Raw genomic sequence first — 14,941 nt, 5'->3', positions numbered from 1 at the left:
TACTCAAAAATTAATCATTTAAATATAGTTTCAGAATATCTTTTCAAAGAAGTATTGGAATTACTTTTTAATCCAAAGAAATATTTACTTACCCTACAACAGTTTAATTCCTCTGCTGTAAGTATGATCGTACCACATTTCCTCCCTGGAATTCCTCTACAACCAAAAATATATTTATATACATTAATAGTTTATATGAATATTTATAATACAAACTAATAATATATATTTCATTTTTATGGAACCAAATAAAGAGCATGCTACTAACTGGTGGGCTCTTTTCTAACAAAATATATTCCTAGTTTCAACCTTGAGTTTATCCTATGGATCCACATTTCCTAATGAAGCTAAACTTTGATCACTTTTAACCTGTCAGACCTCTGCTCAAGAATTGTCAAGAGCTTCATATCATTTACCATATGTAATATATATAATATTATATGATATCTATAATATAATAAAATTTTTTCTATGGGTTCTAAGATTTCTATCATGTGATTAAAACCTATTCCTAATTTTGGTTTTCAATACTTCTTTCTCCTTTCATCAACATGGTTACTTATTTGTGCTTACTTCTTCTTTGTGGCCATTCCCATGCCCTGATATACCTCAGCACACTAACTGTCCCCTATTTCACCTCAAACCTTCCATATCCCCAGATAAAGTTCCATCTGTTCCAGGAAACTTCATCCTGGTCAACCTCATACAAAGTTTAGCCTTCTCTGCATTCCTATGGCACTTCAGGTCAGTAGTACAAGCTTAGCATTTAATTACCCTTAACTTGTTACAATCATGTATTTTTTCCCTTTCTTTTTTCAAGTTGATTATAACCTCTATAAGAGTAAAATTCATGACATAGACCTCTTGTAAGCCAACAGAGTTAAATGTCTACACATAGCAGGTGCTCCAAATATAGTGAAAATATGTAATACATAAGCAAAACAAAAATTAAACAAAGTAAAACTCCCACACACTTTTCTTTTTACATGTGTTTGGTATATTTATGCTCATATAGATTCCAACTGACACTAAGAGCAAAGTCCACTAGGAAAATGCAAGGCGCATATAAGGTTCCTGGCTTTACATGAGGGAATACAGAGACAAGCCCATGAGAATCCTCCAAAGAATAATCCTCATGCTCCCATGGTGTTTTGTCTTTTGTCCCATTATGAGTCATAGTTCACAAACTCTTCAGTTCATCCTGGGAACTACAAGTTGTGAAATTAGAGCCCAACAAGTGTGTTTGTCCTCAAGAATAGAACTCATCTCTGACAATCTATGTCAGCATGTATGCATCAGATATATAATCCCCTGTGCTCCCTGGGTAAAGGGACTGGACTCTTTAGTTATCTTAACTGGGAAGAAGTTAAAATAATGAAATATTAAAATATCTGAGCTACAAATGTATCAGTATAAAATTATTGTAAAACTCCTCTTTCTTTTCTCTTTCTATTCTAATATTTTCTTCTCGAGGGCACCACTTGGTTTTCAGCTAAAAATGTCATCTCATAGCTTACGCAGGAAACTGCCTATCACAAAATTTTGTTTTCTCTATATCTTTGCTCCCCATTAGGGTAACTGCACATGTCAGGACCTTCCATTTTCTCCTCGTCTTTATGACTAAAAAATCAAGTAATTTATCCTTGCACGTTTTTCCTTGGAAAATTATACACATCATTTTTAGTTAGCATCCTTCCAGCAATCTTAATCAGTTCATTTTTCTAATCTAGCTGTACCTTTTGTTTTATTCTATCTATGAACCTCAAGATTCACATTTTCAATGTTATGACAAACAGCTTGACTGAACACGTACCTGAAAGTACCTTAAAATGTTGAATAAAATTTGCCAAAAAAGACTTTACAAATGCTCTGATAACCGGGCAAGAAAGTAAGGACCAATCTGAAGCTGAAGATGGAAAACCAGAAAGACAAGCAGAGGTGACCCTATAGAATTTATCTTGGGCTTGTTTTTTATGTCTCCTCAGGACACAAAAATGAGAAATAAAAAAAAAAGTGGGGTGCAGAGGGAGAGACTCAGAAGGTGGAGAATTCAATAAGTGACTAATATACAACATAAAGCTTGGATCACAATGACTATGTTGCCTGATTATAGCATGAATTAGATACAAATATTCACTTTGGAGGGACCTGTAAAGTAAATCCCTGCCTTAAAAACTGATGATGAATAAAAGAAAAAAAAAAGTTCCTTAATCATTCAGACCTCAACCAGTCTTGCTGCCTTAATTTTCACTACCTGAGTAGTTATAAATAACTTCAAACCAAGAATTCAATTTAATTGCAGTGATCATAGGTATCTGGTCAATGTAAAACCTTTCTGAAGAGTTTGCCTTCAAACTACATCTCAAAAGATTCTTATATTAAAAGCTTAAAAAATACATATGTGTTCATTTCAAAGTATCACAAAACACTGAAGGAAAAGTGTACCATGTATTAGAATCTGCAGAAGCAACAGTCTACAGAATCAAACACATACTTAGAATACTAGAAATATTATGCATAATATACAAAATGTAAGCATGAGTAACATACCTAAAACTTAAAGAGAAGAATGGAAATATGACTAATTAGCTAAGGATTATAAAAATAATCAAGAATATTTGGAGAAAAAATTTGAAAATTCTGGAAATAATAATAGAAATAGAAAACTCGGGGAATGGATTTAGCCACAGATTAGACACAGCAGAATTAGTAAGCTGAAAGATAGCTGTAAAGAAATTATCCACAATGCAGCACAGAGAGGCAGACATGGAAACTATTATAAAGAGGTTTACACACATGGAGAACAAAGGTAAAAGTTTAATACACATCTAATCAGAAGTCCAGGAAGGAGGAGAAATATTGCAAGAAGGAGATAGAATATTTGAAGAGAAAATGGCTAGGAAACTAGCCAAGCAGCATAAATAAAAGTAAATTTATAACTATACATATGAGATGGACAAGGCAAAACACCAGAGATGAAGGACGTATGTTCAAACAAGCCTGAGAGAAAAGGCAGATGGCCTACAGGAATACAAATATTAAACTGGGACTGACTACTCAGAAGGAATATTGAAGCTGAAAGACAAGTGAAAATATCTTCAGTGGTTTAAAAGAATGCAACTGCCACCCTGGGAATACAGACAGTGTACATCTCTTACAAGAGAAAGCATGAACCACAAATATTGTTAAACAAGTAAGAACTGAGTGAGTGTATAGCCAAGCACCCTCGCTTGAGGCATTTCTGAAGGACTCGAAACTGAAGGAGAATGATCACAGATGGGAAGTCTGCGAAGAAAGAAGAAACAATAAAGGAAGTGGTAAAATATAAAGAAATCTTAATAAATATTGACTATAAGACAAGATACAAATGTTAAAAACTAATTAACAAATACGTATGATAGGATTCATCAGGAGGGTGAGAATTTAAGTTAAATCTTCTGATGTTCTTTGATTGTTCAGGAAGAAAGTAAAAGATGCTTTAAAGTGAACAGAATTTGATAAAGTAAGTAAGTATATGTAAAAACTTCCACAACACTACAGTTTTTAAAGGACTTCATAACCTGAAGTTTAGAAAAGGAGAATTCTGGAATAATGTTTAAAAATATAACCAATTCAAAGGAAACTAAAGGGAAAAAAGGGTGAAGCATATAAAAAGCACTAAAGAGGTGAGGGAAATAAATCCAGAGGGATAGTTACTAAAGCACATCATAATGAAATAAATGTTCCAGATTAAAATTATATTATCACACTGTATAAAAAAAATAAAAATTCATCCATGAGCTATGTACAATAAAATAAAAATTTAAGGATTTAGAAAGTTCAAAAGAAAAGATGCAAAGATATACTAAGGGGAAAAAAAACTAAACCCAATGAAAACCAGTGGACCTACATTAATCGCAAACAAATAGATTTTAAATTTAAAAAGACTGCTAGAAATAGTTCTTATGTAATCAATAAAAGTTGCAATTAATTAGGAAGATATAATAATCTCAAGACTCTATGCATCTAACATTATAGCTCCAGAACATATTAAAAAACTCACCATCCTACAAAAGGATATGTGTACCATATGTTGACCATTTTAACCTGGCAAACACTACCCTGGCCAGTTAATACAGTTAACATCACCAGCAATAGGTCATGTTGCTATCATGTACTACTGACATAATGTAATGGGAGTACCTCACCTATGTGGCCTTTCCCTCCAAACCTAATCAAGTCTAATCATGAAAAAAACATTAGAAAAAAATCCCAAATTGAGGGGCTTTCTACAAAATATCTGCTAATACATCCCCAAACCGTCAAGGTCATCCCAAACATGGAAAGACTAAGAAATTGTCACGAAATAAAAGATACTAGGAGATAGGGGGCACCTGGGTGGCTCAGTTGTTAAGGTCTGCCTTCGGCTCAGGTCATAATCCCAGGGGTCCTGGGATCGAGTCTCGCATAGGGCACTTGCTCAGCGAGAAGCCTGCTTCTCCCTCTCCTACTCCCCCTGCTTGTGTTCCCTCTCTCGCTGTCTCTCTCTCTGTAAAATAAATAAAATCTTTAAAAAAAAAGATACTAGAAGACAGGATGACTAAATGCAATGTGGTTTCCTAAACTGAACTGTGTAAGAGAAAAGGAACATTAGTGGAAAAAACAAGACTAAAATTCAAATAAAGACTCGAGTTAGTTAACTATAATGTATCAATGTTGGTTTACCGGTTGCGACAAATGTACATTGGTAATGTAATATGTTACTGATAGGAAAAACTGGGTGAGGAATGTATAAGAACTCCCTGTACAGCCTTTGTAACTTTTCTGTAAATCTAAAGCTATTCTAAAATAAAAAGATAATTAAAAACAATGTGAGAAAGAAAAGACAGGCTGAGGAACTGTTCCGGGTTAAAAGACACTAAAATCAGGACAATTAAATTCAATGTATGATTCTTGACTAAATTTTAGACTGGGGGAAAATAGCTACAATGGATATTATTGAGACAACTGTTGAAATTTTAATATGGAGTATGGATTAGATAACATCATTGTACCATAGTGAAGTTTCCCGATTTTGATCAACTCCTTATTAAGAAATACACACTCGAGAGGGCGGAGCAATATGGCAGAGGAGTAGGAGACCCAGATTTCGTCTGGTCTCAGGAATTCAGCTGGATAGGGATCAAACCATTCTGAACACCTACGAACTCAACAGGAGATAGAAGAAGAGAGTAGCGACAACTCTCTGAACAGAAAAGCGACCACTTTCTGGAAGGTAGGACGTGCGGAGAAGTGAATCCGCGGCGATATTCGGGAGGATAGATGGTGGGGGAGGGGCCTCCGTCAGCCGCTTCTGGCAAGTGATAGAGTCGCGGAGCACAAAATCGGAACTTTTAGAAGTCGGCTCCGCTGAGGGATGTCGCTCCAGTGGCTAAGTGGGGGGTGGAACCCTCGTGGGACAGTGTGGTCTCAGGACCCTCGGGGTCACAGAAAGACCGGGGGTGCCTGAGTGCAGCAGAGCTCCCAGGTATCGGAGCGGGGAAGCCGGCTGTCAAGACGGAGCCAAAGCGTGGGCTCTCAGCTTGGGGTTGCCATAGACGCTGATCCACAACACAGTCAGGCCACTGCTCCTCCAGCAGGGATCCAACAAGCGGCAGATCCGGGGAGATTCCACTTCCTCCACCAGGAGGTGTGGCGCCGGAGTGTACTGCAGGGATCTGCTGGGTTTGGAGACTCCACACCGAGTAGGATACCAGAGATAGAAACGCTCAGTCACAAGCCAGGTGAGCACAGAGTGCAGTCAGAGACCGGAGACACGGGAGTGATTGCTCTTCTCTGGGGGCGCACTGAGGAGTGGGGCCCTGAGTTCCCGGCTCCCCCGGGGCAGAGATTGGGAGGCCGCCATTTTCACTCTCATCCTCCAAAGCTGTACGGAAAGCTTGCAGGGAACAAAAGCTCCCAAGAGCAAACCCGAGCAGATTACTTAGCCTGGACCAGGCAAGGGCGGGGCAATTCCACCTCCCGCAAAGACATTTGAGAAACACTGCAACAGGCCCCTCCCCCAGAAGATCATCAAGAACCGCCAGCCGGGACCAAGTTTACCCATCAATGAGAACGGCAGAAGTCCAACGCTAGGGGAATACTGCACAAAGAATCCATGGCTTTTTTACCATGATTCCTTAGTCTTTCAAAGTTGTTTTAACTGTCTTTTTTTTTTGAATTTTTCTTTTTCTCTTTCTCAACCAACATTTTATCAATCCCTTTTTTAAAAAAGATTTTTATTTTTCATTTTTAGAGTCCTATTCTATCCCTTTGTAGTAGTTACTCTTATTTTTGACATATATATATATATATAAGTTGATCTCTCTTAAAAATTTTGAGATGCCGTTTCTTCTAACAGATCAAACTATACCCTAAATCTACAGTGTATGGCTTTGTCCTAGTCTCCTGCCTGATCACATTCTCTCTCCTTTACTTTCTTCTTCTTTTTTTAATCCTATTCTTTCTTTTTTTAAAGAACTTCTTATCTTATCAAATCCTTTTATAAAATTTGTTGTAATTTTCATCTTTACATTCATATTCCATCCCTTCATCGTATCAACCCTTATTTTTGTACATATATAAGTTTTTCTTTCTTTAAAATTATGGGAGACACTTTCTTCTAACAGACCAAGATACACCCAAAATCTAGTGTATGGCACTGATCTATGCACCAGCCTGATCATATTTGATTATATTGTTTTTTTGTTTTGTTCTGTTTTTGTTTTTATCTTTTTCTTTTTTTTTTTCTTTTTCTGTTTTCATTTCTTCCCTTTCTTTTCCCCTGGTTTCAGGTCTTTTCTGATTTGTTTAGAGTATATATTCTGGGGACATTGTTACCCTTTTAGCATTTTGTTCTCTCATTCATCTATTCTCCTCTGGACAAAATGACAAGATGGAAAAAATCACCTCAACAAAAAGAACAAGAGGTGGTACCAACTGCCAGGGACCTACTCAATACGGACATTAGTATGATGTCGACCTAGAGTTCAGAAACATGATTTTAAAGATACTAGCTAGGCTTGAAAAGACTATAGAAGTTATTAGAGAAAACCTTTCTGGAGAAATAAAAGAACTAAAATCTAACCAAGTTGAAAAAAAAAAGGCTATTACTGAGGTGCAATAAAAAATGGGGGCACTAACTGCTAGGATACATGAGGCAGAAGAGAAAATCAGTGATATAGAAGACCAAATGATGGAAAATAAAGAATTTGAGAAAAAGAGAGATAAACAACTACTGGATCTCGAGGGCACAATTTGAAAGATAAGTGATACCATAAGATGAAACATCGTTAGAATAACTGGAATCCCAGAAGAAGAAGAAAGAGAGAGGGGGCAGAAGGTATATTGCAGCAAATTATAAGAGAACTTCCCTAATTTGGGGAAGGAAACAGGCATCAAAATCCAGGAAGCACAGAGAACCCCTCTCAAAATCAATAGAAACAGGTAAACGCTCCGACATCTAATAGTAAAACTTACGAGTATCAGACACAAAGAGAAAATCCTGAAAGCAGCTTGGGAGAAGAGATATGTAACCTACACTGATAGAAACATTAGATAGGCAACAGACCTATCCACAGAGACCTGGCAGGCCAGAAAGGACTGGCATGATATGTTCAGAGCACTAAATGAGAAAAATATGAAGCCAAGAATACTATATCCAGCTAGGCTGTCACTGAAAATTGAAGGAGAGATAAAAAGCTTCCAGGACAAACAAAAACTAAAGGAATTTGCAAACACGAAACCAGCCCTACAACAAATATTGAAAGGGGTCCTCTAAGCATAGAGAGAGCCTAAAAGCAACATACACCAGAAAGGAACACAGCCAATATACAGTTAACAGTCACCTTACAGGCAGTACAATGCGACTAAATTCATATCTTTCAAGTTACCCTGAATGTAAATGGGCTAAATGTCCCAATCAAAAGACAGAGGGTATCATATTGGATAAAAAAACAAGACCCATCGATATGCTGCCTGCAAGAGACATTTTAGACCGAAAGACACCCCGAGATTGAAAGTGAGAGGGTGGAAAACTATTTACCATGCTAATGGACATCAAAAGAGAGGTGGGGTGGCAATCCTTATATCAGACAAATTATAGATTTTAAACCAAAGACTATAATAAGAGATGAGGAAGGACACTATATCCTACTTAAAGGGTCTATCCAACAAGAAGGTCAAACAATTGTAAATACGTATGCCTCTAACAAGGGAGAAGCCAATTATATAAGGCAATTAATAACAAAAGCAAAGAAACACATCAACAACAATACAATAATACTGGGGGACTTTATCACCCCCCTAACTGAAATGGACAGATCATCTAAGCAAAAGATCAACAAGGAAATAAAGGCTTTAAATGACACACTGGGCCAAATGGACTTCACAGATATATTCAGAACATTCCATCCTAAAGCAACAGAATACACATTCTTCTCTAGTGCCCATGGAACATTCTCCAGAATAGATCACATCCTGGGTCACAAATCATGTCTCAACTGGTACCAAAAGACTGGGATCATTCCCTGCATATTTTCAGACCACAATGCTTTGAAACTAGAACTCAATCACAAGAGGAAAGTTGGAAAGAACTCAAATACATGGAGGCTAAGGAGCATCCTACTAAAGAATGAATGGGTCAACCAGGAAATTAAAGAAGAATTAAAAAAATTCATGGAAACCAATGAAAATGAAAACACAACTATTCAAAATCTTTGGGATATAGCAAAGGCAGTCCTAAGAGGAATGTATATAACAATACAAGCCATTCTCAAGAAACAAGAAAGGTCTCAAATACACAACCTAACCCTACAGCTAAAGGAGCTGGAGAAAGAGCAGCAAATAAAGCCTAAACCCAGCAGGAGAAGAGAAATCATAAAGATCAGAGCAGAAATCAATGAAACAGAAACCAAAAGAACAGTAGAACAAATCAACAAAACTAGGAGCTGGTTCTTCGAAAGAATTAACAAGATTGATAAACCCCTGGCCAGCCTTATCAAACAGAGAAGAGAAATGACCCAAATCAACAAAATCATGAATGAAAGAGGAGAGATCACAACCAACACCAAAGAAGTACAAACAATTATAACAATATATTATGAGCAGCTATATGCCAGCAAATTAGATAACCTGGAAGAAATGGGTGCATTCCTAGAGGTGTACCAACTACCAAAACTGAACCAGGAAGAAAAAGAAAACCTGAACAAACATATAACCACCAAGGAAACTGAAGCAGTCATCAAAAATCTCCCAAGAAACAAAAGCCCGGGTCCAGATGGCTTCCCAGGGGAATTCTACCAAACATTTAAGGAAGAACTAATACCTATCCTTCTGTATCTGTTCAAAAAAATAGAAATGGAAGGAAAACTTACAAACTCGTTTTATGAAGACACCATTACCTGGATCCCCAAACCAGACAAAGACCCCATCAAAAAGGAGAATTACAGACCAATATCCAATGAGCATGGATGCAAAAATTCTCAACAAAATACTAGCCAATAGGATCCAACAGTACATTAAAAGGATTATTCACCACGACCAAATGGGATTTATCCCTGGGCTGCAAGGATGGTTCAACATCCGCAAGTCAATCAATGTGATACAATACATTAACAAAAGAAAGAACAAGAATCATATGATCCTCTCAATAGATGTAGAAAAAGCATTTGACAAAGTACAGCATCCTTTCTTGATCAAAACTCTTCAGAGTATAGGGATAGAGGGTATATACCTCAATATCATAAAAGCCATCTATGAAAAACCTACAGCGAATATCATTCTCAATGGGGAAAAACTGAGAGCTTTCCCCCTAAGGTCAGGAACACGGCAAGGATGTCCACTATCACCACTACTATTCAACATAGTATTAGAAGTCCCAGCCACAGCAATCAGACAACAAAAAGAAATCAAAGGCATCCAAATCAGCAAAGAGGAAGTCAAACTCTCACTCTTTGCAGATGATATGATACTTTAGGTGGAAAACCCAAAAGACTCCACCCCAAAACTGCTAGAACTCATACAGGAATTCAGTTAAGTGGCAGGATATAAAATCAATGCACAGAAATCAGTGGCATTCCTATACACCAACAACAAGATAGAAGAGAGAGAAATTAAGGACTCGATCCCATGTACAATTGCACCCAAAACCATAACATACCTAGGAATAAATCTAACCAAAGAGCCAAAGGATCTGTACTCAGAAAACTACATAATACTCATGAAAGAAATTGAGGAAGACACAAAGAAATGGAAAAACGTTCCATGCTCATGGACTGGAAGAACAAATATTGTGAAGATGTCAATGCTACCTAGAGCCATCTACACATTCAATGCAATCCCCATCAAAATAACATCCACTTTTTTCAAAGAAATGGAACAAATACTCCTAAAATTTGTATGGAACCAGAAAAGACCCCGAATAGGCAGAGGAATGTTGAAAAAGAAAAGCAAAGCTGGCGGCATCACAATTCCAGACTTCCGGCTCTATTACAAAGCTGTCATCATCAAGACAGTATGGTACTGGCACAAAAATAGACACATAGATCAATGGAACAGAACAGAGAGCCCAGAAATGGACGCTCAACTCTATGGTCAACTCATCTTCGACAAAGCAGGAAAGAATGTCCAAAGGAAAAAAGACAGTCTCTTCAACAAATGGTGTTGGGAAAATTGGACAGCCACGTGCAGAAGAATGAAACTGGACCATTTCCTTACTCCACACACAAAAATAGACTCAGAATGTTTGAAAGACCTAAATGTGAGACAGGACTCCATCAAAATCCTAAAGGAGAACACAGGCAGCAACCTCTTCGACCTCAGCCGCAGGAACTTCTTCCTAGAAACATCGCCAAAGGCAAGGGAAGCAAGGGCAAAAATGAACTATTAGGATTTCATCAAGATAAAAAGCTTTTGCATAGCAAAAGAAAGTCCACAAAACAAAAGACAACTGACAGAATGGGAGAAGATATTTGCAAATGACATTATCACATAAAGGGCTAGTATCCAAAATCCATAAAGAACTTATCAAACTCAACACCCAAAGAACAAATAATCCAATCAAGAAATGGGTAGAAGACATGAATAGATAATTTTCTAAAGAAGACATCCAAATGGCCAACAGACACAAAGAAAGTGCTCAAAATCGCTTGGAATCAGGGAAATTCAAATCAAAACCTCGATGAGATACCACCTCACACCAGTCAGAATGGCTAAAATTAATGTCAGGAAACAACAGATGTTGGCGGGGATGCGGAGAAAGGGGAACCCTCCTACAGTGTTGGTGGGAATGCAAGCTGGTGCAGCCACTCTGGAGAACAGTATGGAGGTTCCTCCAAAAGTTGAAAATAGAGCTACCCTACGATCCAGCAATTGCACTACTGGGTATTTACCCCAAAGATACAAATGTAGGGATCTGAAGGGGTACAAACACCCTGATGTTTATAGCAGCAATGTCCACAATAGCCAAACTGTGGAAAGAGCTAAGATGTCCATCGACAGATGAATGGATAAAGAAGACGTGGTACACACACACACACACACACACACACACACACACACACACACACAATGGAATATTATACAGCCAACAAAAGGAATGAAATCTTGCCATTTGCAATGAAGTGGATGGAACTGGAGGATGTTATGCTGAGTGAAATAAGGCAATCAGAGAAAGACATGTATCATATGACCTCAGTGATATGAAGAATTCTTAATCTCCAGAAACAAACTGAGGGTTTCTGGAGTGGGGGTGGGGTGGGAGGGATGGGGTGGCTGGGTGATAGACATTGGGGAGCGTATGTGCTATGGTGAGTGCTGTGAATTGTGCAAGACTGTTGAATCACAGATCTGTACTCTGAAACAAATAATGCAATATCTGTTAAGAAAAAAAAAAAAAGAAGATAGCAGGAGGGAAAGAATGAAGGAGGGGAAACTGGAGGGAGAGACAAACCATGAGAGACGATGGGCTCTGAAAAACAAACTGAGGGTTCTAGAGGGGAGGGGGGTAGGGGGATAGGTTAGCCTGGTGATGGGTATTAAGGAGGGCACGTTCTGAATGGAGCACTGGATATTATGCACAAAGAATGAATCATGGAACACTACATCAAAAACTAATTGTGTAATGTATGATGTTTAACATAACAATAAAAAAATTTAAAGACAAAAAAAAATACACACTGAAGAATTTATAAGAAAGGGTACACAATGTCTCCAATGTCTCCAACTTACTCTCAGAACTAGAATGTGGGAGAGGGGGATGAGAGGGAAGAAGATGGGGGAGAAAATGATAAAGCACTTGGGACAAAGTTAAAATCTGTTGAAAGTAAAAGTTCTGGGTAAAGGGCATCCAGGCATTTCTGGTACTATTCTAGCCAATTTTCTGTGTAACTGAAATTACATCAAAAAAGGAAGTTACCCAAAAAAGCCAATTTTGAAAACAGTTTCACATACTCATATTCTTCTATTATATTTTGCAACCCATGATAATAAGAATAGGATCCATCACCAAGAAGCTGAAGACATCTCAACAGAATTATTAAAGATGAATAATCCTTGGGGGGAGAAGCAAGAGGGCAGAGGAGTAGGAGACCTAAATTTCATCTGGTCCCAGGAATTTAGCTAGATAGGTATCAAACCATTCTGAACACCTACAAACTCAATAGGAGATCAAAAAAAAAAAAAATACCAGCAACTCCATGAACAGAAAACCGACCACTTCCTGGAAGGTAGGCGTGGGGAGAAGTGAATCTTAGGTGATAATGGGAAGATAGACCATGGGGGCAGGGGAGGGGGAAGGAGCCTCTGTCAGCCGCTACCAGCAGGTGAGAGAGCAGCAGAGCACAAAACTGGAACTTTTAGAAGTCCGTTCCGCTGAAGGACCTCGCTCCAGTGGCTAAGCAGGGGGTGAAACGCTCCCTGGGACATTTGTGGTCTCAGGACCCTCGGGGTCACAGAAAGACCGGGGGTGCCTGAGTGCAGCAGAGCTCCCAGGTATGGGAGCGGGGAAGCCGGCTGCGGAGATGGAGCCGAGGAGTGGGCTCTCAGCTCGGGGTTGACATAAACTGTAATCCGCAGCACAGTCGGGCGACCGCTCCTCCAGCAGGGACACAACAAGTGGCAGATCTGGGAAGACTCTGCTTCCACCCCAGGGAGGAGTGGCGCAAGAGCACACCGTAGGAATCTGCTGGGTTTGGAAGTTCCAAATGGGGTCGGGTGCCAGAGACAGACACGCTTGGTCAAAGGCCGGGTGAGCTCGGAGTGTGGCCAGAGACCAGGGAGACAGGAGTGATTGACTGCTTTTCTCTGGCGGCGCACTGAAGAGCAGGGCCCAGAGTTCTTACCTCCTCCGGGGTGAGAGATTGGGAGGCCGCCATTTTCACTCTCATCCTTCAAAGCTGTACGGAAAACTTCCAGGGAACAAAAGCTCCCAAGAGCAAATCCGAGCAGATTACTTAGCCCGGCGGCCCCCAGCAAGGGTGCGGCAATTCCGCCTCCCACAAAGACATTTGAGAAACACTGCAACAGGCTCCTCCCCCAGAAAAATCAGCAAGCACATCCACCAACACCAAGTTTGCTGATCAATGAGAATGCCAAAATCCCAGAGCTAGAGGAAACCAGGACATAGAATTCAAGGCTTATTTTACATGATTCTTTAGTCTTTCCAAGTTAATTTTTAAAATTTTCTTTATTTTGTCTTCTTCTAGGTCTTTTTAAAAATTTTTCTTCTTTCCTTTTTCAACCAACATCGTATCAATTCCTTTTTTAAAATATTTTTTAATTTTCATTTTTAGTCATATTCTATTGCTTAATTGTATTTAACCTTATTTTTTGTGTATATATAAATATATATACATATATATATAAGTTTTTCTTTCTTCAAAATTTGGGGATACAGTTTCTTCTAAGAAACCAAAATATACTCTCAATCTAGTGTATCGCTTTGTTCTAATCTCCCGCCTGATCACATTCTCTCCTTTTTTTTTTTATTTTTAATTTTTCTTCTTTCTTTTTTCAACCAACTTCTTATCAGTCCTTTTTAAAAATCTTTTTAAAATTTTCATCTTTATATTCATATTCCATCCCTTCATCATATTTACCCTTATTTTTGTATATATATGTATGTTTTTCTTTCTTTAAAATTTTGGGAGGCAGTTTCTTCTAACAGACCAAAATACACCCAAAATCTAGTGTGTGGCTCTGTTCTATTCACCAGCCTGATCATATTCCTTTTTTCCCCTTTCTTTTCCCTCTAGTTTCGGGTCTCTTCTGATTTGTTTAGTGTATATTTTTCTGGGGTCGTTGTTACCCTTTTAGCATTTTGTTCTCTCATTCATCTATTCTCCTCTGGACAAAATGACAAGATGAAAAAACTCTTCTCAAAAAAAAAGAACAAGACACAAAACCGACTGCCAGGGACCTAATCGATATGGACATTAGTAAGATGTCGGAACTAGAGTTCAGAATGACGGTTATAAGGATACTAGCTGAGCTTGAAAAAAGCATGGAAGAAACTAGGGAATCCCTTTTTGGAGAAATCAAAGAACTAAAATCTAACCAAGTTGAAATAAAAAAGGCTATTAATGAGATGCAATAAAAAATGGAGACTCTAACTGCCAGGATAAATGAGGCAGAAGAGAGAATTAGTGATATAGAAGACCAAATGATGGAGAATAAAGAAGCTGAGAAAAAGAGAGATAAACAACTACTGGATCACAAAGGCAGAATTCAAGAGATAAGTGATACCATAAGACGAAACAATATTAGAATAACTGGGATCCCAGAAGAAGAGAGAGAAGGGCAGAAGGTTTATTAGAACAAATTATAGTGGAGAACTTCCCTAATTTGGGGAAGGAAACAGGCATCAAAATCCAGGAGGCACTGAGAAACCCCCTCAAAATCAATAAAAATAGGTCAACACCCCGAC

General features: G+C 38.4%; 1 protein-coding gene across 7 annotated transcripts in view; it reads right to left on the bottom strand.

Moving 5' to 3' along the window:
• CPNE8 (copine 8) overlaps positions 1 to 14,941 on the bottom strand; it is a 240,834-nt gene that overhangs the window by 105,562 nt on the left and 120,331 nt on the right. For all 7 annotated transcript variants that reach the window (XM_073877714.1, XM_073877713.1, XM_025879525.2 and 4 more), the window contains one exon: positions 93 to 156. In XM_073877714.1, the coding sequence (XP_073733815.1) occupies positions 93 to 156 (64 nt within the window). The remainder of the gene's footprint in view (positions 1 to 92; positions 157 to 14,941) is intronic.

The sequence above is a fragment of the Callorhinus ursinus genome, unplaced genomic scaffold (genome assembly GCF_003265705.2).
Source record: "Callorhinus ursinus isolate GAN/ISIS: 27379988/994484 unplaced genomic scaffold, GSC_fseal_2.0 scaffold27, whole genome shotgun sequence".
Lineage (NCBI taxonomy): Eukaryota > Metazoa > Chordata > Mammalia > Carnivora > Otariidae > Callorhinus > Callorhinus ursinus.
The sequence above is the reverse complement of the archived record's forward strand: the minus strand, read 5'-3'. Positions and strand labels throughout refer to the sequence as shown.